This window comes from Trichosurus vulpecula, chromosome 3 (assembly GCF_011100635.1).
Source record: "Trichosurus vulpecula isolate mTriVul1 chromosome 3, mTriVul1.pri, whole genome shotgun sequence".
NCBI lineage: Eukaryota > Metazoa > Chordata > Mammalia > Diprotodontia > Phalangeridae > Trichosurus > Trichosurus vulpecula.
The window spans coordinates 160,202,829-160,230,801 of record NC_050575.1 but is presented as its reverse complement, the minus strand read 5'-3'; the positions used below and the strand labels follow the sequence as shown (position 1 = coordinate 160,230,801).

Here is a 27,973-nt window from a genome sequence, read left to right as displayed (position 1 = left end):
CTTTCTTTGAAAACTTCCTGTTCACATTCTTTGACCATATATCTTTTATTGGGGAGAGGCTTTTTGACTAAATTTGAGTCAGTTCCTTATATTTCTTGGAGGTGAAGCCTTTATCAGAGAAACTTGTTGCAAAGATTTCCCCCCAGTTGCTTATTTCCCTTCTGATTTTTACTACATTAGATTTGTTTGTGCAAAACTTTCAAAATTTTATAGAATTAAAATTGCTAATTTTATCTTGTACGATCCTCTCTATCCATAAATCTGAATGGTAATTTCTTCCTTACTCTTCTGATTTGTTATTTATTTTTTTTTGCACGGAGACAGGGTTAAGTGACTTGCCCAGGGTCACATAGCTAATAAGTGTCTGAGGTCGGATTTGAATTCTGATCCTCCTGATTCCAGGGCTGGCGCTTATACTTTTTTTATGATGTGATCTTTTATATCTAGATTATGAATACATTTGGAGCTCATCTTGGTTTATGGTATTGAGTAAATTTAATTTCTGTCAGATTGTTGCTCCGTTTTCCAGCAGTTTTTGTAAAATATAGTGAGATCTAATAACTGAAGTCTTCGGGTTTATCAAACACTATACTATGGTGTTTGTGTGAATAATACATTTGTACTAGGACACCCTCTGGACCCACTGCCTTCCCTTTGCTCCATCTCCCAGGATCCCAGGCTGCCCAGAATCCATCTGGGCTGCTTGACTGCTAACACTGTTTGGATGGCTCAGGATTTCCCACCTCTATCCTTCCAAGGAAATGGAGGACCACTAGGATTTTTCGTCTACCCTGATAGTGAGTCTTAAGGTTCTCTGGGCCTTATCATCTGTCCTACCTCTATGCCTTTCAGCCTCCAGGGCAATGTCACCTGACCTATATTGAGGCAGCCTGGATCTTGCTCTCCTACCTGCAGCTGAACCTTCAACTGTATTGTCTTCCCCAATAGGGTGTGAGTCTCTTAAGAGCTAGGGCTGCTTTGCTTTTTCTGACACATAGTAAGCACTTAATAAATGTTTTTCATTCATTCATTCTCTTTGAAAGCTTAAAAAATCAAAAGCAAGTGTTAATGTTTCTTGACTTGTTAATTGTAGCTATAGCCAAGACCTGGGCCTGTGAGGTAGAGGACAAAGAATGGGGCAATAGAACTGTAGTGACCAAAAGTCTTCTTGTTTGGGGATCATTCCCCACTACTGACTTATCACCACTTGTGGCAAATGGCCTCCAGTCCCAAGTACAGAAATACCAAGTACCTCTCTGTGTTTCTAGAAGAATATTCCCCCCCCCACACTGGTTAATAGGAATGTGGGGTGTTCTGGGGAAATTCCAGTCTTTGATATTAAAATAGAATGCCTAGAAGGGAGGCAAAACTGGGATTCCCCTTAACCAGATTCCTTTCTTCCTACGTCCACTTTCTGAAATAAGATCCCAGCTTCATATCAACCATTTATGACAACTGACAGTCTTGTCTTTCTTCTTTCAATTGTTCCCGTTCTCTATTTTGTATATTTTACAATGTTGAGCGTTTAGCTGTAGATGCTCCACAAATCAATCTACCAGTCAACATTTATTAAGTGCCTACTATGTGCCAGGTACTGTGCTAAGTACTGGGGATACAAAAAGAGGCAAAAGACAGTTCTTGCCCTCAACGAATTTATAAGAGACAGCATGTAGACAAGTATATATGGGGAAGCTATATATACAGCATACATAAGACATAGTGAACAGAGGGAAAACTTTCTGTAGAATGCTGGATTTTAGTTGTCACTTACAGGAATCCAGGGAGGTCAGTAGTCAGATCAGAGGAAGGAGAGTGTTCCAGGCAAGGGGACAGCCAGAGAAAATGCCCAGAGCCAAGAGATGGAGTGTCTTGTTCATGGAACAACCAGGAAGCCAGTATGTGTTGGGGAATAAGGTGTAAAAAGACTGGAAAGGTAGGAGGGGACTAGTTTATGATGGGCTTTGAATGCCAAACAGAGCATTTTGTATTTGCTTCTGGAGGCAATAGGAAGCCAGTGGAGTTTATTAAGTGCAGGGGTGTATGTGTATGTGTGTGTGTGTGTGTGTGTGTGTGTGTGTTTGTGTGTGTGTGTGTTTATGTGACATGATTGGACCTGTGTTTTAGGAAAGTCACTTCAGCGGTATACTTTAGAGCATAGACTGGAGTGGGGAGAACTTGAGCAAGCAGATCTACCAGCAGGCTAGTTCAGTAATCCAGGTATAAGGCGCTGAGGGCCTGCACCATAGCAGTGGTAGTGTTGGAGGAGAGAAGGAAGTGCATTCGGGAGATGTTGCAAAGGTGAAACAATAAATTTGTTGAGTGATTTAACAGTTGAATTTTAGATAATGAAGCACAACCTTACATGGAGGTTCAGAACTGATCAGACCAGAGGACCTCCCTGGGTTTAAGATTCTGTGGCAGTACACAACATCCCTACACTGAACTTGATCAAACTCAAGGATCCCATTAGTGGTAAAGAAGTATGATGGGGCAGAGATGGGACCAGACCCAGAGCCTGTGGTTGATGGAAAAGCAACCTTGGGAGTTTCAAAGACTATTGCAGAGTCAGCAGGTTCCACTAGGTGTCACATCCTGTTTCCTTCTATATTTGTTGCCACGAGAGTGGTGTGGGCAGTGTATTTGAGAGGTTACAGTGGAAAGAGGATTGCATTTGAAGCTTTCTGGGCCTCAGGTTCTTAGGGCTGCAAAATGAAGGCGTTCCTTTAAATGATCTCTGAGGTCCCTTTACACTCTTCATCTATAATCCTGTGATTTCCCTATTTCCACTACAGGTCCGAGGTGCCCTAAGGGATGTGATCCTATTGCATTAAGAGGTGGGGGATAGAGAGTACATAAGAATACTATGGATCTTACCAGGACAGGGCCTGCTTTAACATTAACACTATGTAAGAGGATCCAAAGGGTGCCTGGTTAGTGTTATCTATTAAATAGGGAGAAATTGGTGCGAAGAAGAGGCTAGAATGGCATTTGGCAGATGCCCCTTAGTTTTTTAAGGAGGCTTTGGGAAAGACTTCCCTTTATAACACAACCAAGACTGAACAGAGATGGGGAGAGAGAGAACATTGCCTGCTCATTGCTGATTGATTGTCATCTGGAGCCATGAGGATCATTGGAGTTGGCTGGTCTCTGGCACAGACTTAACTCACTTAATTCACTGTTATTGAATAAAGACAATAGAATATTGCTTTAGTGCAGGCACTGGGCTTAAGGAACAGCCTCTTCTACCAGTGAGTGGTCCAGCAGGAGCCTGCAGATATGCTGCCTCATCTTCCTCCTCTCTCCAACAGCCACGTCCTTTCAGAGGACCTTGCCCCAAGAAGGCAGAGACCCTCTTCCCCCACTACCCATGTGAGCAGCTTTAATTTGTTGTGGTGTGGTAGAAAGAACTTTGGCTCTGGACTCAGGGGACCGGAATTCAAATCCTACCTCCGACCTTTACTACATGTGTAAACTTGGGCAAGTCACTTTAATTCCCTTGTCTGTAAAACGCAGCTATTGGACTAGATGACCTCTGAAGTCCCATTCAGGCTCTAGAATTATGATCCTAATGATCTTGGGCCATGTAATTTTATCAGAGATGCTGTTGAACTAATATCAGGAACACTTATTATATTATATAACTGCCTCAATACTGCCAGTCCTGGTTTCGATAAGGAAACCTCATGTGCTGGAGATTTGGCAGTAGTGGAGTAGGGTCAGGGATGTTCAGTCACTGGCTAAGCAGGCTCAAGGAACTTTCCAGAATGGAGGCCTAAACATCATTCACTTAACTCTTTGGCTGCTTCTCTTCTGAGTGCTTCCTTTTGTCTTCTCAAACATCAAGAAAAAGACCATCCTGGGCCATCCTCCCAGAGGTCTCACTCACTCTACCTCCCAAGCCAAGGGCAGAGACCTTACTCCCTGGGTGGCTACAGGCCAACTGCCCCCAAGTGCTGAGAGAGACCCAAGCAAACCAGGAAAGTTGGCAACTCTGGTCCCATTCATCCTGGGCAGGGTGCCATAGCAGGCCGCCTTCAAGAATTGGGTCCATGCTAGGCCAATGCTAATTCACTTCTGGGCTTTGCAAATGACTTCTTTGTCTCTGCCTTCTAATGACAAGATAAGGGATTAGTTCGCATTTGTGAGTAGCTAATGTATTTGAGGAAGCCTCCTGGATAGTCCTGGCAAATGTCAGTGTTCAGCTGTGTGAGACTAACACTTGGTTTAACACTAGCCTTGTTTTCCCGGTGTAGCTCTAAGTGTAGATCCCAAGGTAAATGCTTCTATTTGTTTTCATTGCAGCCAACACTTAGCCAGACTCTGATCCTATGCACGCTTTGTATGCCTAGAGTCTTAAGTGGTGCTTCCTAGATGTTTGCTAAGTGGAATCATGTCTGCAATGTAGCAGATGAGGCCCAAGATGGTATAGTCACTGGGCCCTACCCAGGGTCTTAGGAAGATACCACTTTGAGTTATTACATCTCCTCTTTTCTCCCTTTCTCACTCCATAGGTTTCATTTGCACAATATTTTCCTTTAGCGCAGGCGTCCTGATTGTTAAACTGTTGTTGCTTTGAGGGTGTTGAAAGGGCTATTCTGTCTCACCCTAGAGGTGGCTGCATTCTTAGTCTGGAATGAGCTCAGCATGTCCTGTTGATAAGATTGCTTAGGGGTAAGATGGTGGGGTGGGGTAGGATTAGTTGATAAGGAAGCCCAGAGGATTGGATCTTCCTCTGGAAGGATACTGTGGTTTTTTTCTGCACTTCCTTGTTCACCGTGCCCCAGACCAGCTGAGCCCTTCCAGGGTGCCCGGAAACATTGGAGCCTTAGAAGTTCTGCTTGGGAAGAGTTAATCGTGTTCCAGGTCCCACCCAGCACCCAGTAGTGTTGAGCAGTGAGTGTCCTGAGCTGCCTGACAGCCAGGTCAGTAGGTACTCCTAAGCCAGCCCTTAGAGAGGAATTGGCCAGGCTCTGTCATGGCGTCTGAAGTTGGGAAAACAGAAGCTGAGCCTGTGTTTGTGAGGTTGGTAATTTGGGGAGTTTAGTCCCTCCCAGGTATGGGAGGGAAAAATGTGATTCCCCAGCCATCCTCTGTGGCCCTTGGGACTAGATAGGCAGGAATAATGCACAGCCTTGGTGAGCTTGGACGTACAGTAACTGCAAGGGAGAGAGAAGCCTTGGATTGAGGACTGACTTCCCAGAGACATCAGACACTCATTTTTCCAGACAACAGTGGCTTAGCAAATAGCAGAGTTTTCTATTTGTGGAAGCAACTAAGTTTTACCTCGCACCTTCTGTTGCCCAAGGGCAGGATGGGGTATATGTTTGGGGAGGGAAAGAGAAGAGGAGGTGGAAAGCTGATTCAAGGATTCATAGACATAGATGAGTGTAGCAGAAAGCTGGTCTTTTGGCTTTCCTTCTATCAGCAGGTAATGGTCCCTCTGGGGAAGTTGGGCAGTGCCATAAATAGCCCAGCTGACACAAAGGCACTCTGTCTGGGGAGAGTCTTTCACATGTCTCAGGCAGCCACTTGACGCGGACCACTAATAAGTGCTGCAGCCCTGCTTGGAAGCTGCTTGCCTGCTGGAGGATCCCGGCTCAGGCTGGATCGGGTGCCCATGCCGTTAGTTCCTGGGGACTGTGCCGTCGGAGGATTGTTGCAGCTTGGGGTGGGCTGATTGAGCTCATTGTGCTTGGGACTCAGCTCGCTCGGTCAGAGTGCTAGGTAGGTGCCTTGGGAGAGCTACTCTCCATTCTATTCCAAGTGCCTTTTCTTTTTAAAAATCTCCTCTAAGGCAGCCATTGATGCAGATGCTGCAACCAGAGAGAATGGTGTGTATTGCTCAGAGATAACTGGGTGTGGTGTTGGGATGGTGGTGGTGGTGGCTAGCTCTGTGGAGAAAAAGAAAAGACTGGGTAGGAGAGAGGGAGGGAGGGGGAGGGAAAGAGAGACAGAGAGACAGGGAGAGAGAAGAAGAGAGGGGGGAGAGAGAGACAGAGACAGAGAGAGACAGAGACAGAGAGAGAGACAGAGAGAGAGAGAAAGAAACTGAATTCCTGAGAAGGGGAGGAAGAAGAGGGGAAAGGGAGAAAAGCTCTTAGGAGTGTGGGATTCTGTTGCAGTCTCCGCTGCCTTCCAACCCCTGTCTCTGAGTTATTGCCAGGCATGTCATTTTTATTTGGGGACGAAAGGAGTTGGAATGTGTAGAAAATCTGTCCTGTGACCTGGGACTTGGTGACTGTGTGAAGCAATCTAGCAAACGGGATTATTTGGTTAAAAGCAGCAGCTTTGAATGGAAAGTTGGGAACCAGCTGGCAGTAAATAAGAGGATTTGTGGCTTCATCAGTGATGCTGATGGGTGCCGATTTCAAACTGTTACAACTCTTTGTTTGGAGGGCATAAAGACTTCTGAGATGAGGCAATTTTAAGTATGTGAATGTGAATGTATGTGATGATTTGACTGAACTTTGAGCTTTAAACAGGGAGGCTTTGCTCCTGTTGAAACGTATAATGAGCCTACTTGTAAAGTGTTAAGGTTTAGGGCAGTTTGTTCTGCACTCTGTACTCGGGCCACTTAGGAAATGTGCCACATCTTCCCCAAACCCACTTCCAGGACAGCCTTCCAGGACAGCCCGCCCCTCTGCTCCATCTCTTAGAAACTGGCATTTAGAAGGGCTGCTCCAGGCTGGGCTCTGCAAGGGGTGGGGCTGTCTCACCTAAGTTAGATGGACTCAGGGACCCTAGAAGGAAGGAAGAGGCCAAAGAGCAAATCTTGCCAGGCTGTTGCAAGAGCCAGCAGTGGCTTCAAGCTGATGGGGGATGACTTGCTTTCTCCATGCTGTGTGGCTATTCTTGACAAGGAAAAAGAAAATGATTGTGGTCACGCCCCAGCTACTCAAGTGTCTGAAAAGTCAGTCAGAAGCATTTGCCTCATTGGACCTGGTGCTAGTTAATTTTCCAGTCAACCTAATAGCTCACATTTGACTTGAGGTGTGGTAGGGGCTAGAGCAGCTCTCTTCCTTTTTTCTCACACATGTCAAATCCTTCGCCAAGTTACAGCAAAGAGAATGGCCCAGAAGTGGGGCAGCTTTTGAGACAAGGCCAGCCAGTTCTCTGGCTGTCTGGGGTGGCCCTGTTGACATTTGATGGATCTCCTCTTATTAGGAGGCAGTTTTGGGCTTTAGACTATTAAGGAGAGCATGTTCCTGCAGGAAACTAAGAGATTTCAGTACCCATGTGTCTACATGATCCCACCCAGAGCAGGTTTCTATCATAACTATTTACAGAAGGAGGGGAGCTGTTTTTAGGCAGGATGGGGTACTTGGAGCTGAGAAATTCTGGTTCTTTATGGTGGGGGGAGGGAGACATGAGGACATCTCTGATGGGCTCTAGCTATGTTGCTCCCACTGAGAATATGTTACTCTTGTGTCTGTGAGGAGTTTTTTAATGCATTCAAGTGAGGCATCTGAAAATGTGTTGGTGTGTGTCTGTATTTATTGGTTTCTTGGAGCCCAGCTGAAGTAGTGAGTGAAGCAGATTGAATGTTTCGTTCTCAGTAGCTCATCATGTTATCTACTTCAGGTGGCCTGGACACTGATTGTTGGTCCTGCACATATTTCCTGGGCCCCAGGGTAGTGGCACTGCCCCTGCCCTCAGAGAGATGTGATATTAGTGCACTGAACTACTAATGCCTTCCCCCTCTCGGAGTCTCTAATGAATAAACCTTATATGTTCTCTGTTGTTTACGTGTTGTGTCCCCCTTTAGAATCTAAGCTTTTGGAGAGCAGGATTTTGTTTTGTTTTTGACTTTCTTAGTATCCCTGGCACATAGTAAGTACTTAATAAATGCTTGTTGACTGACTGACTGAAGCCTTAGCTTCTGTCATAGCTCTCAAAGCAAGAGGCATTCAACCAGGCTAACTAACGTGTGTTGATAGTAAGTGGAAAATATCTGTTCTGCTTAGTGTTTTGTGAGGAGAGCAATTGAGTGGCATTTGTCAGTTACAAGATTTGGCTAGGCACATGAGGTAGAAAGGCAGGGGCACAGAAGGAAATTGGCTTCCTGGAGTGCCAGGTTGCAGATATTCTTAGGCTGTACCTCCCAGTAGCTGAGAATTTTCCACTTTTTGCTTCTTCCATCAGAAAACACCAGTAACAGCGCTACTTAAAATAGACTATCAGAGTCAGAAGGGACTTTTGGGATTATTCATCTCCTTCATTTTACTAATAAGGAAACTGAGTCCTAGAAAGAAGAAGCACCGGCTTCAAATTAAAATTGTGCATTCCTCCCTTCCCCAGTTCTGTAAGGTTTACAAAGTTGTTTCCTCACAATAATCTGATGCAAATATCAGTTTACAGCAACTGAGGTCTGGAGAGATGGGGTGGCTTGCCAATGGTAAACAGGACCCCTTGTACATTAGAGCTGACGTTTAAATATAGTTTGTCCAACTACAAACTCAACACTTTTCTTTGTATAATGTTCTATTCCATTAATTCACCTAAGATTTTGGGACCTCTGCAATATTCTTTGTCTCCATGCTCTTCTCTCCCCTCTCATGGCCACCATCTAGTTCAAGCCCTCAACACCTCTCATTTGGACCATTGCAATAACTTCATACTTGATTTCGCTGCCTCATGTCTCTTCCTTCCCCAACCCGTCCTCCCTACAGCTGCTCAAGCGATATTCTGAAAGCACAGATCTGACCGCTTCACTCCTCCACTCAGTAAATTCCAGTGGCTTCCTGTGGTCTCTAGAGTCAAATACAAATTCTTCTAGCATTTAAAACCATTTAGATTCTGCTGCTAGTCTGCCATTCCGGCATCATTATGCATTGCTCCCCTTCCTGTCCTAATTGCTGTTCCCCAGCCCATGGCTCGATCTCTTTTCCCTGTGCCTTTGTGTATCCCATGTCTAGCATGCAGCTCCCTCCTTCCTTCAGCCTCTTAGAATCCCTACTTTCCTCTAAAACTCAGCTCAAGCATTTTCTCCACATGGGTGATGAGGAAGTGTTTGGTAGTTGTCTGGGAAAGGTGACAGTGACCTCTGAAGCGGAGGGGGTGGGGTATGGTAGGAAAGGTCCCAGACTGGGAGTCTGGACACTTGGGTCTCAGCTATGAAACTAAATCGATCAGTCAATTAATCAGCATTTATTAAGTACTTGCATTGTGCCAGGCATGGTATGAGGTGCTTGTACTGGATATGGAACTACGCATTGAGGAACAGCAAAGAGGCTGGTCTGGCTGGACTGTGAAGAACAGAAAGGGGGATAATTTATAATAATCCTAGGGAGTGACATAGTCACATCGTGCTTTGGGAATATTACTTTAGGAGCTGCTTGGAGGATGGCTCCGAAGAGGAAGTTATCATAGTGGTCCAGGTGAGAGGTGCTGAGTGCTTGAATTAAGAGGGTGGCCGTGTGAATAGAGAAATTTAGATGGGGGCAGAGGTAAAGAGGGAGAATCAGCACACCGGATATGGGGGATGGAAGAGGGTGAGAAGTCAAAGTTACAAAACCTGAGTGATATGGGGAAGGGAATAAGCATTTCTGTAGCACCTACTGTGTGCCAGGAACTGTGCTAAACATTTCTTTTTTTTTTTTACCAAATATTACCTCATTCGATTCTCATAGCAACCTCATGAAGTAGGAACTGTTATTATCCCCATGTCATAGTTGAAGAGATTGAGGCAAACAGAGGCTCAGTGATTTGTCCAGAGTCATACAGCTAGTGTCTGAACTAGATTCGAACTCAGGTCTTCCTGAGTCCAGGTCCAGCACTCTGTCGACTGTGATAGGAAGGATGCTTCCTATCTCCACAGAAACAAGGATGTTGGGAAAAGGAGTTAAGGGTTGGTTTTGTCATGGGGCAGCTAGGTGGTGCAGTGAGTAGAGCACCGGCCCTGGAGTCAGGAGGACCTGAGTTCAAATCTGGTGTCAGACGCCTGACACACTTACTAGCTGTGTGACCTTGGACAAGTCACTTAACCCCAATTGCCCTGCCTTCCCCCCACCTCCAAAAACATAAAAAAAGAGTTGGTTTTGTGGGACAGATAATGAGTTCTATTTGGGGCATGTTGAGTTTGAGATGTCTACGGGATTTTTAGTTGAAAATTTCTGATGGCGATGTGAGACTGGAGCTCAGGAGGGAGGCCAAGGCTGGATCTATAGATCTATAGACCTGGTAGTCATCTGTATAGAGATGATAATTTGACCCATGGGAGCTGATAAGACCTCCAAGTAAGAGATTTTAGAGAGAGAAGAGAAGAAGGTTCAAAACAGAGCCTCAACATCCATCCACGCTTGGGGATGATGATCCACCAAAGGGGACGGTGGGGGGAGGGAGTGGTTAGATAGAGGGGAGAAGAACAAGGAGAGAGAATAGTGTCATGAATACTGAAAGGAAAAAGGATTTCCGGGAGGAAGTGATCAATGCTATCAGTGGCTGGAGGGAAGAAGTGAGGAAGGATGAGGGCTGAGAAAAGGCTGCTGGATTTTGCAATTAAAGATTATGAGCCAATTAGGAGAGAACACACTCATTTGGGCGAAGAAGTTGGAAGCGCTATTGCAAGGGAAAGGAGAGGAAATGGAGGCAATCAGGAGAGACAGCCTTTTCTAGGAATATGCTACTATAAGACAGTAGCTTGATGAAGGTAGCAACCACATAGGAAGGCAAGGTGAGGGTTTTAAAAAATGAGCTGTGTGACTTGGCACTGGTTACTTTACCTCCCTTGGCCTCAGTTTCCTTTTCCATAAAATAAGGGAGTTGGAGGAGATGTTTTCTAAGGCCCCTTCTGGTTACAACATTCCATGTTCTCAAATTCCTTTCAGCCTGAATAGTCTGTGGGTGTCAGGGCACACTACACATTCTCTTCTGTTCCCCTTGCCCTGGTGATGTGGGTGGAGAACGTGGTACCCATTGAAGATAAAAGTTATCTGTACATATCCCTTCCTTCTTAGCTCTTTGGAGCCTGGCAAATAGTTCTCATTGGAAATCCTTCTCCAGCTTTGGTGAGAAAGCCCAAGCGGCTGGAGGTTTGTTGTTGTTTGTTAAGCTATGCTGTTTCCAAGATGTCATCACTCCAGAGAAAGCTATTATTCCTCCCAGGAATAAACAAGCTTGTTTACAGCTCAGTCCCACTGAGTAGGGAGAGACTGGCGCCTCTCTCTGGGGTTGGATCTGGGTGAGCTAGAGCTGCTTGCCTTGTTCCTCAGACCCAGCTTCTCCAAAGAAAAGAGTTCTGCTTTGCCAGCAGGGTACAGCTGCAGTGGGCCTAGACATAGGACCATCTCCTTTCAGGGAGTAGAAGAAGACTTGAGCCACAAGTCCAGGGCCTTTCGGGACATAAGAGTTCCCTGACAGAGGGAACTTTACTGTAACAGCAGAAGGTGCTGGACCGTTTGCAGTGTGTGTATGGGAGGGGAACACAATTTATCTTGTCTAGATGTGGTTAAAGTCCTTCCCATGGCATTCTGCCCTTCTCCCTGAGATTGACCTAGTATGTTGCCTGGCACACAACTTCAGCTTGCCATTTTCTGACATTCAGTTTGAATACAGGTTATATTCTAAAAGTTCATTTGTAAGTGAACTATTTTGGTTCTGGAGCACATTTTCGTTTAGAAACAATGGCACGTGGTGGTTAGGTTCCTGAGCCAGCCCACAAAGACCCGTTTAACCCAAAATGTAGTTGAAATAGTACTAATCCTGGCCCTGAGCCATGCAGAGCCCAACTCGTGAACCCCACAGGGTTTTGTGAGAAGAGCAGATGGAGAATCCTGAACCAAGGTAGCTTTGCAGCAGCATTGAGGGGGAGGCTTAGGCCAAGGTTCCCACCCTTTCTTGTCTTGTGGACCCCTCTGGCTTTCTGGTACAGTCCCTATGGATCCCTTCTCAGGTAGGGTTTTTAAATGCATACAGTAAAACACAGAATCACAAAGGAAACCAAAGGTTAGTGAAAATAAAGATGTAATTTTCCCGCCATCTAAGTTCATGAGCCCGTTGGACCTCAGGTTAAGAATCCCTGACTTATGCAAGAATGGTTTGGGTGGTAGGAGCCATTCGTAAATCAAGTCTTAAACCCAAGACTGCTTGTTCAACAAAACCTTTATCTTCAGGACGACAACTAGCCAACAGTAGACAGACTGACACAGTGGAGAGAGGGCTGGCTTTAGAGCCAGGGAGACCCAGACACATTCTGGCTATGGGATTCTGGGCAAGTCACCTAACCTCTTAGTGCCCTGGGCAAACTCCCTAGCCCTCTTAAGTCATAGCTGAGTTGTTCTGTTTCAGTTGACTGCGGTAACCACACCTGGAGTTCACTGTAACAATTGAATTATCCTCCATTACACTAGAGTCTAAGAAGAATCTCAGCAGAGGCCGTATTAGACAGAGAGGCAGAAGTCCTGAAGTCTAGTTCAGGTTCTTTTACTTAATAGCTTTGTGACTCTGAGTGAATCATTTCTCCCTCTGGGCCTTAATTTCTTGATCTGTGAAATGAAGGGGTTGAACCAGATCGCTAAGGTTTCCACCTCTTCCAACATTTTGTGCTGTAACATTCTTTGTTCTAAGAGTCCTTCCATGACTGCGACGTGAGAAGCAGTGCTAAAAAGCAACTTTTAACTTGGCCTGCTCCACACTTGCCTTGTGCTGGCTTTGGGTTTGGTGGTACTGACACAGTCAGAGGAGGGAGAGTCTAAAGCAGAATCTGGGGAAGTTATAAGTGACTGATGGGGTTTCTAAGCAGTCAGCTGCTCCAGGTTGGGACTGTAGGGCAGGGTTGCTTTGGGAGCTCCTCCTGTCTCCAGAGAAGATGCAGAGATGTCAGAAGATCTCTTCATGAAGCTGCCTTTGGATCCCTCTTCAGCCCCTCATGTCTCTCACATGCCTTTGTCATGTTCTACTGTGAATTACCATGACCTGTCTCTTTCTTGTCTCTTCTGCTTGGTTATAAGATTCTTGAAGGCAGGGGCTGGCCCTTCTTTATTTTTTCATTGTCCACAGCACCTGGGATCACCAGATCATAGATTTGCAGCTAGAAGGGAGCTAAAGTAATGTTAAGTTCATCTCCCTTATTTTATAGAGGAGGAGATCAAGGCACAGAAAGATGAATTGACTTGTCTAAAGTCACACTGATAACAAGTGGTAGAGCCAGGGTCTGAACAAAACCAGCCTGCTTTCCCCTGTGCCGCGCTGCCTCTCCGTGGTCCAGGCATTACGCTAGCCTGGAAGCTTCTTTGGCTCCTGCTTTACAAGATTTAAGCACATTCTCTCAATGGGCCTCCTTCTTGTCCCTCCTTCACATGATTGGGTCTGTGGAGTGAGGGGTGGAAGTAATATTATTACTGGGGCCCTCAGGAAGCTACTTCCGCTCCTTTTGATCATCCCTGATGATGTTGGTATCTAACCACCTGGAGGGGGAGGAGTTTCAGCTTTTGCCCCGAAGGTGTGTAAGTTCACTCGCTTCCGCTTTCCTGAGGCTACAGGGCCATTACTTGAACTTCTGCTTCCTGTTCCCCAGGGGTGCAGTGAAGCTTCCTGCTTCATGACTGTGGTTACCAATAATGCTCTGATCCTCTGAGGGCACTAAGGCTGGGACTGACAGTCTGTTGAGAGGCCATGAGTCGGGCACGAGTTCACAAGATCAGCCCCTTGGGAATCTTCCTGAAGTGGGGGCTCCAAAGGCTAGCCTTCTGCTGAAGCTCCTTAGTAAGTAATGTTCTCCCTCTTCCGGTTTCAGCCAGTGAGTTTCTGAAAGAAAGGGAAGAAAGGTGGAAGTAGATTTCATTTGTTTTTCCTCCTCACAAAGTCTTCTTCCATTTGAGTTAACCTATTTGGATCTACCACATTTTCCTGGCAGGGCTTTGTGCAAGTTCCTTCTCCCTTGCTCAATGCCTCAGTTTTTCCGTTATCATAGCCCTGATTTGAGCTCCTTAAGTACCCAGATAAGCAGAAGATAGTGGTATTTTTCTTCAAGTGTATAGTCTGCATTCTACTGAGGCCTTCCTTGTTAGAGTTTTGCTTATAAGAAGGGAGTGAGTATAAGAAGGTAAGTGAGAGGGTTGCCACCTCATCTTGAACAGTGACAGCAATATTTGCATCGCTTTTGTGACCTTTCCAACTCCCTCTCTTGTGTTCGATGCTGACCATACCCTCCTTCCTGAATGGCCTGGGCCCTCATGGTGGCCTCAGACTGGCTCAAAGAGATCCCTTGATCCAGTCCCTGCTTTGCTGCTTGGACGGAATCTGGGAGGGGAGCAAAGTTTACCTTTGCCATGGGGCAAGTAAAAGTGAGGGTTCTGGGCATTTGGCACTGGGGAACTCCCCCCAGTTCAAGAGAGCTGGAGTTTTGCAATGCCCTTGTCATTCTATATTGAGGAATCCCAAGTAGGGATCCCGAAAAGGAGTGACAAGGAAGTAGGATCAAAATAAATGGTTTTTTTCCAGTGTGGTGGACTGGGAATCAGGATTCTAGTCCCGGTGTGGCCAGTCTCTCTGTGACTTTGGGTAAGTCAGTTAACTTTTGCGAACCCTAACTTTCTCATTTATAATTCAGGAATAATAATGCTTAAACTACCTATTTCATGTTGTTAATGTAAGGAAGGCACTTTGTAGACCCTTGAATGTTTTATAAAGGTTAACTGTTACTACTTTTATAGTGAGAATAAGCCAAGTTGTTACTCTGTGGCCATATTCTTTTGGAAAGTTGGTCATGATATATAGCAGGAATGTCATGGCTTCCTTTGGGGATGTTACTGGAAGTTGGCATAGGGCAAGTGAATGCAGGTGGTAATGCCCACCTCTAGGATCTTGGAAGTTCCTGACTTAGACTGAGAGGGTTAATCTGCTGTATAGTTCAGTGTGCTGTATAGTTTGGTGTCACATCAGGTTAGGAACTGGAGCTCAAGAGTCAGGTAATGGCTAGGATGTGTGGGAGGCAAACCACATTTTAGGAACCTGAAGCCAGTTGTCTGGAAGGACCAGGGAATCTGTAGTTACAAGAAGTGATGGATAAGCCCAATATAATGGTAACAGGATTCACCAACCTCAGGAGGAACAGATAAATTCAGAGGTTAGGGTAGACAAGGGTAGGGTAGGTAAAGGGCATTACTGCTTCCATACGGGAGGAACCCTAATACTGAGGTAAAATAAGTTTGACCTTGGGTGCTCCATACATACTTCCTGCCAGGGCAAGAAATAACTTAGGTGGGTTGATAGCCAGGCCCTAGAGGTATGTGTATATGGAAAATGGCTGCCTCTGGTTTAATGAACTTTGACTGAACTGCGAGCAGTCTGTGGGATAGGCGCTCTGCTGGTTAGACTCAGGCACTCATCTCAAGCTGAGATCCTGAGATCACCCTGATGAGGGGACCAACATTCTCAGTGATGACCTTGGGCCAGGCCTGATCAAATTCAGGACCTGCAGGACCAGGTCATTTGGCCTAATGTTCTCTGTACAACTTCCTACCCCATTTGTTTGATCTATTGGTTCCATCCAGGGTGTATGCTAGTAAATATTTAACAACAGGCTTTCTGAAAAGTACCAAATTTTAAAGTTTCATCTGTATTATTAACATTTTTTCCATCACTTTATTAAGTCTAGACAGTTGACAAAACAAGAAATCAAACTCTTATTTGTAGCATGGTGTAAATGGTCACAATAAAAATTTAACAATTAGCTCTCCCTGGCTGGTGGAAGCTGGTTCTAGTGCACCCCTGGTTCCATCCCTCCTCTTAGGTATTTTCTCTATATAAGTTCTTCCCCTGCCTTCCCCCTGAGGAACTAGAATATGTTGGGGACGTTCTTAGGAAATGGGAGATAATGCTGAAGGTTTTTCTGTGAAGAATCTTACCAACCCAAGGTAGACAATATTTGTGTTTTAATGCCATCTGCTTTCTTGAGGCAGGCATGAGGTAGGAGACTTGGAGCATATGAATGGAAAAGGGGATGTTTGCCTGTTTCTTTCTAGGCAGACTGGTTTCCTTGGGCACATTTGAGTTGTTCACTGCTACTGCACCATATTTGAGCCTTTTCTCAACTTTGAGGCTATGGGAGCTTTTTGTTTTATGACACAAGGGGAGGCAAACATCTGATGCATGGTTGTAGGCAAACCTTCTGGAGGCACCAGGACTTCCTTCTGAAAGGGCAGGATTAAACATACCAGAAACTGTATTGTCCATTTGTGGAAAACTATAAAGACGGCTTTCACAAAGACATATAGCTGTTGAAATCCTATCTTGTTCACTGCAAATGTAGAAGGTATGAGCTGAAATCTTAGACCATACTGTGGATTTTGTCCAACCCTATGTTTCAGAGAAGGGAGGTAACGTCATTCATGCAGGGTCACTGAACAGAGGGATGAAAAAGTGAACTTGATTCTACTCTTTCTGTGCTGTCAAAATGAATATTTTGTCCTCACAACTAGCTTTCCTGGATGGATTGTTGCTTAGTTTTTTTGTTCATCACAGTAAATAAAGTTTCAGTTTAAGAGTCTTTGGTCTAAACCTACTAGAAGGATTGCCTTTCCAAATCTTCAACTACTCATTCATCTATTCAATATTTACTGATCTCCCACTACTAATGTTCCTAGGCTTGTGTTAGGTGTTATGTGGGATAGAAAAGCAGATCTTTCCTTTGCCTTCAAGGAGTGTATAGTCTAGAAATGACCTCACCAGCTTCTCCAAGTACCCATCCTTTTATGGGTTTCCCCTGTCTCTGAAGGAGCTAGTAATTCTGCCTAGTCTCAGCTTTTAGGCCAAGAAGCCATCCTTGTATTGCTTCCCCTTCCCTCATACCTGTCTGACCCCCACCCCATTCCCACATATGCCAGTGCCTCAACCAACCCAGGTCCTGCTATTCCTCTTGTAGTCTGGTCAAGTCAGAAGGTAAATGACAGTTCCTGAGAGGCTTTGGGCTTCCTGCCCACTACCCCCTCTACAGCAGCCCTAAAACCCTGGACTGAATCTGGTGGGGGATTTAATGAAATACTAAACTGAACCTCCTTTCGGTTCATTTCCTGGTCCTCCGTTATCTGATATGGGCACTAGGCAGAATTAAATAAAGCAACGGCTAAGCTAAATTAAAAGTTGAGTAGATCTAGAAATCCTCTTGGAAGGAGAGAAAAGTCAGGTCTCTGAAAATGCTAAGCTTAGAATGCACAGGAATGCACAACCCAATTTCTTCAAATGCCAGTGTGGTTGGTTTTCTTGTCAGGTCCTCAGACCCTCTGCTCGGAGACCAATAGATGAATGGTATGTCCAACTGAGCCGAGGCCTGGGGAGGGGGTGCCTCCAGCCTGCCTTCCTTCCAGGCAGGAGCATTTAAGTTCTTCAGAGGTTTCTGAGGGATGTGAGGACCTTTGAGGATGTGAGGAATTGAGGGGTGGTACCAGGACTGTCTCCAAGGGCAAGTGGGGAGTTATTTGTTATCCTTTTGAAGGTGGTTGGAGCACGTACAAATGTTGTCTCAGCCTGTTCTTCTTCTAGGATTTCTCAGTGGTCCACAAGTGTATATGCATATGTATAAGAAGGCAGTCTGGTGCAGTAAGAAGAGCACTGGGTTGGGAATCTAGAGAGGTGGGCTTGCAGTATCTTTGTACAATGAAGGCCTGGCACTAAATGGCCTCTAAGGTTGCCTCTCAGCCAGCATTGGCTTATAGTCAGCAGCCACCAGCTGCCGGCTGGAGCAATCAGAGAAAGAAAGCTCTGCCAGTAGCCCATACTGCCCTTTCTTGGACCCTTGGAAAAGACCAGGGGTTTCCAGTTTGGGGCCAAGTGACTGGCCTCTGGCCTTCTGGTGAGGTGCTCCCCTGGCAGCATGAAACTTCCAGGCAAAAACCCCAGTGTCCCTATAGCTGAAAGGGCGGGCAAGCAATGGGACCAGGGGGAAGCTAGTGATCATGTGGCAGAGGGGAAGGAGCCTTGGACTAGTAGGGTCACCTTGGGCCAATCATTTTCTCCCTCCTTGGGCCTCAGCATCCTTTTCTAAAAAAAACAAGGTGCTTGACTTTTAATGCCTTTTCTTGCTTTAACATCCTATGATTCTTAAATAGAGCCTTTGGCTAGGAAATCTCTCACAGAAATCTCCTGTGGTGAAACCAAGAAGAACCTGCCCCTTGATGGAAGCCAAGGTGATTAGGAGGCACTTCCCCTTTTCGGCATTGTTTATTTTTGCTCTAATCTGCCAGTGGGAATGGTCTGAGCTGCCTGACTTGCATTTCTGGTTTTGGGACTGTCACTGTATTCTCCAGCCCCGCAGCCCACCGGGGCGTTGGCAAGGGAGTCACCAGGCGGGCAGGCCAGGGCCACTCCTACCCCTCCCGAACCCCACCCCAGGCCACCCCAGGAAAGGGGAAATTCAGAGCTAGTCACTTCCCTGGAGGGACAGACTTGGGGGTGCTCTGCCTCGGTGGTGGCACTGGCTATGGCTGAGAATCCCCGGGTTGTTTCTCATCTTTTTTTTTGCTGAGCACAAGGAAGCAGGCAGAGAATTATCTGGGAAAGTGGGGATTCTGTTGATTTGGCGGATGGACTGACAAGCCAGGATTTGAAACCTGGGAGTGATGAGGTTGCTTCTCAGGGAGCAGCAGCCACTCAGTCACATGTAAGGGAGAAGAGGAACGCTTCAGCTCTAAGGGAGCCTCGGATCTCTTATTTAGTGTGGCAAGGAGCTGCCCTGCAGAGTTAAGTCTAGCCCTCCGTTTCTAAGAATGGGCAAGGTTCAGGGTAAGTGTGTGTGTACTGGAGGGGGCACGGGGAGGAGGGAGAGCAGGCTGAAGTGGAGCAGAGCAGGAGCTGGGCCAGAGGCTTTGGGTCTCAGCAATTTGGTGGGGTGTAGTTGTGGGGGAGAGATTCAATTTATTTTCTTGGCTCTACATTTGGCCTCCAAAAGTTTTCTTCTGTACAAAGTGCTTTCATGAGTGTTATTTGAGAGTATCTCATTAAGTTTTCACAGAATCCTGTGCAATCAGTAAATTGGTAGAGCTGGGACTTAGAACACAGATTTCCTTACTCCTGATGCAGTGCCTTTTTGGCTAAACTGCAATGCTGAAATAGGGAGAACTTTTCCAGGCCTAGCACAGAGTGTGTCTGAGCACAGAAAGGAGAGAGATGGCTCAGAGCTGTGCCCCCAACCCTCACCCCCTTCCACTTTAGAGAGCTTGGTGATTGCCAAGGCAGAGTTGTCATTCCAGGCCTCAGGCAGGACGTCCTGATGTAAGAGCAAGAGGGTCACATTCTCTAGGAGATGGTGTTAGAGTGGGGGGAGGGGGAGGTGGACCTCTCTGTCTGTTGGGCTTCTTGACCCCATTCTGTAGTAGGAATCTCACTGGCAGTGTTTTCCAGAAGCCAGTTTGAATTTTTCTTTCTGGTCAGTGTTTTGGTCGTTGTTCATTCAGATGGGATTTAGAACTTCTCCAACTTACATCCTGGTCCTAGCTCCAAGCAAGGATTGAGCAGGAATGGCATAATTCTAGTGTCTTCTAGCACTGGTGTAGGTATGACTAAAGGACCCCAGTTGAGAAGCCTTGTCTCTCCCCGTACCTAGGGGCTAGGCAAAAAGACCTCAGGGTTTAGGGAAGTAGAATTGGTCTCCCTAGTTTGTTGCCCCTGGGACCTGCTGCATCGAGGGCAAACATACAATCGACATGCTGGGCCCTCTTTGCTCTCCTAGTGGTCTGGTATAGTGATGTCCCCCAAAATGTTAGTGCTTGTCAAACATCCCCCTTCCTTTTCACTTTCTTGTTCTTTCTTTCCTATCTCTCACACAGTGGCACTGCCTCCGTCCTCTGCCAGGCTCAATCAGAACCTGCCATTTGTGATGGGTAGATGTATTGTGGTAGCCTTTGAGCACCAAACCTTTGGTTGGTCCTATCCTAGGAAGGCAGTTATTGAAACTTGCTACATACATCGGGAAGGATCTGAAGAGCTTCCTATCGAAGGCAGGGCCCTTGTCTCTACGTGCCTGGCCTTGGATTCTTGTCTTGACCTCTGGCTTTTTGGCTTCTGGCTGGCCTTAGAGGTCTCTGACTATTTGGGGCCCCCTCAAAGGTGGGGAATCAATCTTCAGGTAACAGGTTGTTATTTGGGATGTGGGCAGGTTGGAAGGACCCAGGGAATTTTTCATTTGGACTCCTAGAATACTTGAGTTCAGATCCCAGCCCTGCTACTTAATACCTTCATGACTGCAGGAAAATCACTTCATCCCTCTGGGTCTTGTTTCCTTATCTGTAAAGTGAAGATCTGGATAATCTCTTTCAATTAAAAATCCTATGGTCCTATAGCCATCAGTCCTAAGTGTATGAGCTAAGACTTGTGGGACCTTTGTACAATCTGATGTTCTTTGGCCTCATCTTGTTCTTGTTCTCTCTCTCTCTCTCTCTCTCTCTCTCTCTCTCTCTCTCTCTCTCTCTCTCTTTTTCCTCCAGATGCTTGAGACAGACGCAGATGAAAGAAAAGAGATGCCTTCTGAGGAGGAGGTACCCCCTTCTACTGAGGTGGGGGCTAGTGGGGCACCTGAGGAACCAGGGCCCCCTGAGAGCAACCGTTCCCAGAAGGAGGCGCTTGCAGGGGAGGCCACAAGCCTGGAGGTGCCCCTGCCTGCTGAGGGGGCGGCCAATGGGGCACCTGAGGGACTTAAGCCTCCAGAGAACAACCCATCCCAAGTGGAGGCGTCTGCAGGGGAGGCCACAAACCTGGAGGTGCCCCTGGCTGCTGAGGGGGTGGCCAATGGGGCACCTGAAGAACCTGGGCCTCCTGCCGGTGACTGTTCTCCAGGGGAAGTACCCACAGAGGAGGCTGCAGGCTCTAGGGCCCCTCCCTTAACTGACAAGCAGCCCTTTGTGATCCCTGAGGTCCGCCTGGACCACACCTTCAGTCAGAGCTTAGGGGCAGAAGGGATAGAGCAGGATGGTGCCCTGGATGAAGAGGCTGAGGAAGAGGAGGAAGAAGTCGAGGGTGAGGAGGGCTATGAGGATGAGGACGACGAGAGTGACGACAACTACCTGGACCGAAACGAGGCAAAGCGGTGCAGCATGATCGAGACGTCGGGCACCGAAGGGGCCTTCATGCTGACGGTGCAGAGCTCCCTGCGGCGCCGCACCCACAGCGAGGGCAGCCTCCTGCAAGAGCCCAAGAGCCACTGCTTCACCTCGGACACCACCCTCAACTGCTCCGATGGTGATGGCAAGAAGAGCGACTGGGCCCTGGCCTCCCCCAGGACCATGAAGAAGGAGCTGGCGCGCAACGGGGGCTCCATGCACCACCTCTCCCTCTTCTTTACAGGACACAGAAAGGTAGGTGAGAACGCCTCCTGGGGGGGATTGGGAACATATCCTGGGCCCGGAGCAGAGGCCCTGCTGAGTGGGACCAAACTCAGGATCAGAGATCAGAGATTTAGATCTGGAAGGAGTCTTGTCCTAGTCCAGTCCCTCATCTTGTAGAGGAAGAGACTGAGGCAAAGAGAGCTTAACTGACTTGCTTAAATTCATGCAAGTAGTAAGTTGTAAAGGCAGGACTGTTGTTGCTATTAAATTCCGACTCTCTGTGACCCCATTTGGGGTTTTCTTGGCAACGATCCTGGAGTGATTTGCCTTTTCCTTCTCCAGCTCATTTTACAGATGAGGAAACTGAGGCAAATAGAGTGAAGTGACATGCCCAGGGTCCCATAGGTAGTATCTGAGGCTGGACTTGAACTCAGGTCCTTCTCACTCCAGGGCCAGTGAGAAGCAGTATTAGAAAGGTTGTCCAGGAACAAAGACCTCCTGAGAATAACCCATCCCATGCAGGCTACAAACCTGAAGGTGCCCCTGGCTGCTGAGGGGGTGGCCATTGGGGCACCTGAAGAACCTGGGCCTCCCGCCAGTGACTGACCTTAAGAGGAAGTGCCCACAGAAGAGGCTATCTGCTCTAAGGCCCCTCCCTTAACTGACAAGCAGCCCTTTGTGATCCCTGAGGTCCACCTGGACTGCACCTTCAGCCAGAGCTTAGGGGCAGAAGGGATAAAGCCCTGGATGAAAAGCCTAAAGAAGAGGTTCTGTGTCAGAAACCAGGAGAGGCAGGGCTTATAAGAAAGTATAAAACAGTAGGTCTTGCTTTCATGCATGGCGGTTAAAGCTTAGTGAAGGAAACAAAGCACTCTCACACAAAATTAGGTGATAACAAAACAACAGTATTCAAGATGTAAGAGGGTGTCAGGTGCTAGATCCCAAATATATGGCACAGAACGTAGTGGGTGTTCAGAGGGTGATGGCCCTTGAGCCTCTGTGACCTGGAAAGGGCTGAGGTTTCTCGAGGGAGGCAGAGTTGGACAGGGCCTTGAAGGACGAGTAGGATTTGGTTCTCTTGAGGCAGGGGAGAGAGAAATAATGTGAAGAAAGGAACAGAGACAAGAATCTAGAAGGTGGGTTAACCTGTTTGGGGACAGTGAGTAGACTTTGGCTGAGGCTGGAGAGGTGGGGTGGGACTTGATTAGCAGGCCGAGGAGATTGGACTTGGAGCTGGAGATGTCAGAAAACAAGGCCCATTTTCCCTCTCTGGTCATCCTTGTCTCAAGGAGTATTTTCTTTAGGAGAATCTGAGGCTCAGGGTCTGTGGAGATGGGTCAGACTTCAGGGAATGCAGAAACTCTGTCCTCTGCATCCTGAACTTCAGAACTTACAGAGATGTTTGTTTATTTATTTTAAAAATTAAGTCCACATTTTACTGACACTCTTTTTCTATGTGGTCGTTTCTTCCCAATTACGCAGCCTTGCTTCCTTTTCAAAACAAAGATGGTCAGCTAAGCAAAAACAGAGTAATGCATTGGCTCCAAAATAATGCATTGGTCCCAAAACGTTTAAAAATACGTCTTTCTAGACTTGCCTGGGAGCAGAGAGAGGTCACCCCTCTCTGATGAGCAGGACAATTGATGCCCAGAGAGGGGCAGGCACTTACCTTGAGTCCCGACCGACCGAGGGCCTGGACAATGACCAGCAGAGCGCCTTTCACATACCAGGCTTTTAATACCTGCTTGTTGAATTGAATGGGTTTGGGGATAGAACCTGAGGCCCATGCTTAAATTAATCCTGAAAGCATGTGGGCCCAAGAATCTGTTGGGTTCTGAGTGAAATATTGGCATCAGAACGTTGGAAGAGGGGAGCAGTGATGAGAGGAAAAGTTCCCGTGGGGCTGGGGAGATTTAGAGCTGGCTTACCCCTGCCCTCTAGTGGAGAGAAGCCCCAACCACAGCTCCTGAGCAGGAATCGAGTCCTTTCCTTCTCTCTGTGTCCGGAGATCGTGGCCTTCAGGACCATACTTTTCTAGCTTTCAGACCTGACTTAGGGTGAGCCTTACTCAGAGGCTGTTTGCCAGTCTAAAGTGGGAAATAGGGCTGCCCTCCTTCAAAGTGTGGTTGCTGCTCAGACATTTCCAGTTGTTGTTTCTGACCTCATTTGGTGTTTTCTTGGCAAATATACTAGAGTTGTTGGCCATTTCCTCATTTTACAGATGAAGAAACTGAGGCAAACAGGGTGAACTGACTTACCCGGGGTCACACAGTTAGTGAGTGTCTGAGACCAGATTTGAACTCAGGCAGATGAGTCTTTCTGGTCCTCTATCCACTGTGCCACCTAGCTGCCCACTCCTTCAAAGTGCTCCATGCTTTAAAATCTTTTCTTTCTCCTTCCTTACTTCTTTCTTCTGTCCTCTCCCTTCCAAAAAAGGAATCCTACTTCCTCAGTTTACATGACTTTAGCCAAGAAGAAAACAACCTGATTATCTTAGAACCATAGAATGTTGGAACTGGAAGGGACCTTAGAAATCATCCAAGTCAATCTCCTTCATGTGGAAGAGGAAGAAACTGTGGCCCAGAGAGAGGAGCAGGGTGTGATGGATGTGTTCAAGGCAGTGAAAGAGCCGGCACTAAAACCCGGGTTTCCTGATTCCTGGGCCTGCCTTCCTTCGTGTCCAGGTGCCCACAGAAGTTAGTTCTCTTTAAAAACTTCCTTAAGCTACTACTTCCAAATAGATTTCCTAGACCTCCTCTTTCCTGTGCATAGAAAAAAAAATCTGTATCAATATTTACCTTGCAAATGATGTCTTTTCCACAGATCTTCCTTCATCAGCAGATTCTCCTTTGAATAGAAGTGAGGTCCGGATTATTATTATCAACAATAACAATAACTTATTCATAATGACTTCTTATCAGTGAGTCAGCAAGGATTTGTTATGTGCTTGCTCTGGTCAGGCACTGTGCTGAATGCAAAAACACTGTCTCTGCCCTCATGGAGTTCACACTCTAATGGGAGAGAACATGGAATAGCTGTGTGCACACGAGATCTAGAGAAGGGAAAGGGAAGGCGGTCTCCAAAGGGGAGAGGGAGCAGGAGGAGGCAGGGAGAGCACCTAGAGAGGCTTTCTGCAAAAAGAAGGCCGGAGAAGCTAATGCTGACATTTACACAGCAAGCACTTTAGATGTTGTTTCTCATTTGTTCCTCATCACAGCCCTTTGAGTTAGGTGCCGTTATTATCCCCATTTTGTAGATGGAGAAACTGAGGCAGAAAGCCATTAAAAGGACTTGCCTGGAGTCTTACAGCTAGGAAGTGTCTAAGGTGGTTCTTGAGTCCAGAGCTCTATCCAGTACATCAGTCTGTCTCTAAAGAATGAACCTTATCTGCATCCGTTCCTGGGACAGATGAATAACAATGAACACACCTTACAAAGTGCTTTGTATACCTAATCTGAATTTGATTTCCACAGTGATGCTGTGAAGTAGCTAGTACAAGGTTCACAAATGAGGAAACTGAGGCTAAATGCTTTGCCCAGAATCCAGCGCTCCTTCCACCATACCAGATCCTGGGACTCGCTTCCACTGTACCATGTCCCCGCCACCCCTTGCTATGCTGCTTGTCTTGCTTCCTTGCTTTTAGCTGCCTTGTCTCTTAGAGGTCAGTGTATTAGCTTTTGTCCTTCCCAGGTGAAACCAATGAATCTTCAAGTGTGTTTTTTTTTTAATTGAATGACAGTTTGATTAAACCAGTCAGATCCTGTAATATCCTAGCTCTAAGGGAAGTCCATTGCCAGGCCTGAAAGGCACTCGGTCCTTCATAAGTAGGATGGTAGAAGTCACTAAATCATTCTGTGTCCACCTGATTCTAAGACTGAAAGTCATTCCCCAGCTCTGACTAATGGTTTTCTGGCCCAGCCGTGGGCCCAGGTAGATTCTGTACCTATCCCTAGCTTATCCTGCTTATCTTTTTTTGGCTCTCCTAGTCTTAGATTTTTGCTCTCAGAAAGATCAAAGCCTTGACCAGGCTTCACTCCATGTGCTCAAAGATGGTGTTGGAGCTGGAAAAAGAGAGGCAGGGTGGGTTGTACTGTTGCTCACTGCCAAAACCTTTTCATGAAGCTGACGGGGCATTGCAGAAAAACCTCAATTGGGCTGCAGATCCAATTCATTTCAATTTGATGGTGAATTGAATTGGGAATCAGGACCTCTGGGTTAAATCCTTAGCAAATGCCTTCCATTCACAGTCGCTTCGTTTAACTACTTGTAAATAGAGTAACAGGTGTTTTTTCCTTCCTTCTTCCGCTTCCCTTTACCTCTGTCCACCCCCCCCCCCCAATCCCTGGGCCTGTCACAATTCTAGTTTGTGAATGTTAACATCATTTGCTTGGGAGTCGGGAGCTCTAGGGTTCATGTCCAGACTACCACCAACTTTGGTAAATCTGTTAACCATACCTATACCATATTCAGGATATTGTGCTGACCATTGAAACTTGCTGTACAGCCTTGGACAGTGCTCTTCAGGGCCTCCCTGTCCTCTTGTATTAAGTGAGTGAGTTGGAATAATCTTTAAGAGCTTTTCTAGTTGGGGCATTCTGTGACATGCCTTTGAGCCCCGGCCTCTTCCCTAAGGGGCCAGCCTCAGGAGTCTGGGAGGATCTGCCTGGGGAGGTTGGGTCTGACAGATCCCAGCAGACACCAGAATCTAGACAAGTCCTGCCCAACAATGGAAGGAAGTTTCTTCCCATGCTTGAACTGCTTTGATTTCCCCAACTCCTATGGAGGGAGGGGGGAGTGGGAGGGGCTCAAGTGTACCATTGTGCTGGGCTGATAAACTGCGGAAACTTAAGGTTAGAATGGAAGGAAGCCCAGCGCCAGGCTGAGGGGCCAGAGGTGCTCGTTCCCACGGGCGGGGGGTGCCCGGTAGAGAGACTGGTATAGGAAGGTGGGGGCCAAGTTGTGCCAAAAGGAGGCTATGACCACAAATGGAGTATCTGTGTGTAGTTACTTCCCTCAAAACTTAAAAAAAGAGCAGAAAAATACTGCAACCCACACATTTGTGACACATTGTGTGTCAGCTAGCTTCTATGATAAAATACCAGCCCATATGATTGGCATATGAACTCATCCCGGGGGCATAGAACATTTGCTGCTCCAGCCAATCCATCCATCATTGAGTTTTCATTAAGGATATACTCTGTGCCCAGTGCTGTGGGAAATACAAGAAAACACAATTCCTGCCTTAGAAAAGCTTACAGTCTAGTGGGAGAGATAAGACTAATTGTTTTTACAGTGGGAGAGCAGTCCAGGATGGAATCTGATCAAATGCTAAGCTGTGTGGTACAGATGTGAGCCTTGTAAGAGATCACAGAAGGGAAAGATTGTGCAGTCAGCTGGGAAGGCTCTGGAGAGGCCCAGGCCTGGGCAAGGCCTGAAAGGATGGGCAGGGTTTGTTTAGGTCAAAAGGAGAGCAGAGAACATTGTTTAGATAGAAAGGAGGGGCAGAAGCCACAAGCACAAGTGGGAAAGTGGGCATAAATATGGCTCATGCCAGGATCGTGAAGGGAGTGGCCTGGTTGGAAGGAGAGATGTGCTGTAGTGGGCAGGGAACCAAACTTGGAGTGAGGGGCCTGGTTCTGCTCCTAACTACCCATGTGGCCATGAGCAGATCAGACCCTGTCTGAATCTCACTCTCTCATCCGAAAAACAAAGGGGTTGGACCAGATAAACTCCTAAGGTATCTTCTAACTTTAGATCAGTGATCCCGTGATTCTATAAACTTCATGAAGAGGAGAGCAAGATGCTGACCATAGTGAGTGTAATGTCAAAGGAAATAGCCAAGCACCATTGTAGAATAGCTGTGACACTGGACTTTGCATGAGGACCCCTCCATCTGTCATTAACATACACACTGTGTGACCTTGGATGCTAAGGTCAGCGTTTAACAGGGCCCAAAGCAATGGCAAATAGGGAGGAGGCTTAGACATTCCTCCAAGTCAGCCCTTGCTTTACAATCTTGGCCCAAGCCAAGGCTGTGCCTCCTTTAACCTGTCAAGTCAGAAGCCAGAGGCCTCCTCCTCAGCCAGAGGTCCTGTCTGGGCTGGGGATAGCAATCTGCCGAAGGTTGTCCTCCCCCCAAAAAAACCCTATTTCTCTATTTCCTAATCTGGTCCTGGTCCCCAGTGCATCACTTCATTGGTAGAGGCGTATATATATATGTGTGTGTGTGTGTGTGTGTGTGTATGTGTGTATATATATATGTATATATACATACATACATATATATGTATGTGTGTGTGTGTATATATATACACACACACACACACACACATATATACACATATACATACACACACACACATATAATATACTCCTTCCTAACGGGCTTAGAACCAGGGAGGGAGAACTAGGCTGGGTAGTACCACCTCAGAATGAGGCTTCCCCTGGCCTAACTATAACCTTCTTAATGTAAACAAAACATCTTCATCTTTCCCCAGCTGAGCGGGGCTGAGGCAAGCTGTGATGATGGTGCTGAGGCGTCTCAGAAGAGGAGCAAAAAACTGTAAGTGAGAAAGGGCATTGGCTTCTGTGGTGGGCACATCTTTTGACTCAACTGGCTTTAGACTTCTCTGGCTTGCTTGACCTTCCCATTTCCTTTCAGAGTCCTTCCACTCCGGGTTGGGGGTTGCTCTCCCTTTCACTGAATTTCTTCTCAGACT

General features: G+C 46.7%; 1 protein-coding gene across 5 annotated transcripts in view; it reads left to right on the top strand.

Moving 5' to 3' along the window:
* RGS3 (regulator of G protein signaling 3) overlaps nt 1-27,973 on the top strand; it is a 173,240-nt gene that overhangs the window by 124,335 nt on the left and 20,932 nt on the right. For 3 of the 5 annotated variants that reach the window (XM_036751250.1, XM_036751251.1, XM_036751252.1), the window contains 2 exons: nt 20,418-21,284; nt 27,752-27,816. In XM_036751250.1, the coding sequence (XP_036607145.1) occupies nt 20,418-21,284; nt 27,752-27,816 (932 nt within the window). Of the gene's footprint in view, nt 1-4,898; nt 4,923-5,527; nt 5,725-20,417; nt 21,285-27,751; nt 27,817-27,973 lie in introns of those variants that run through there. The other 2 variants (XM_036751255.1, XM_036751254.1) reach the window with 2 other exon arrangements.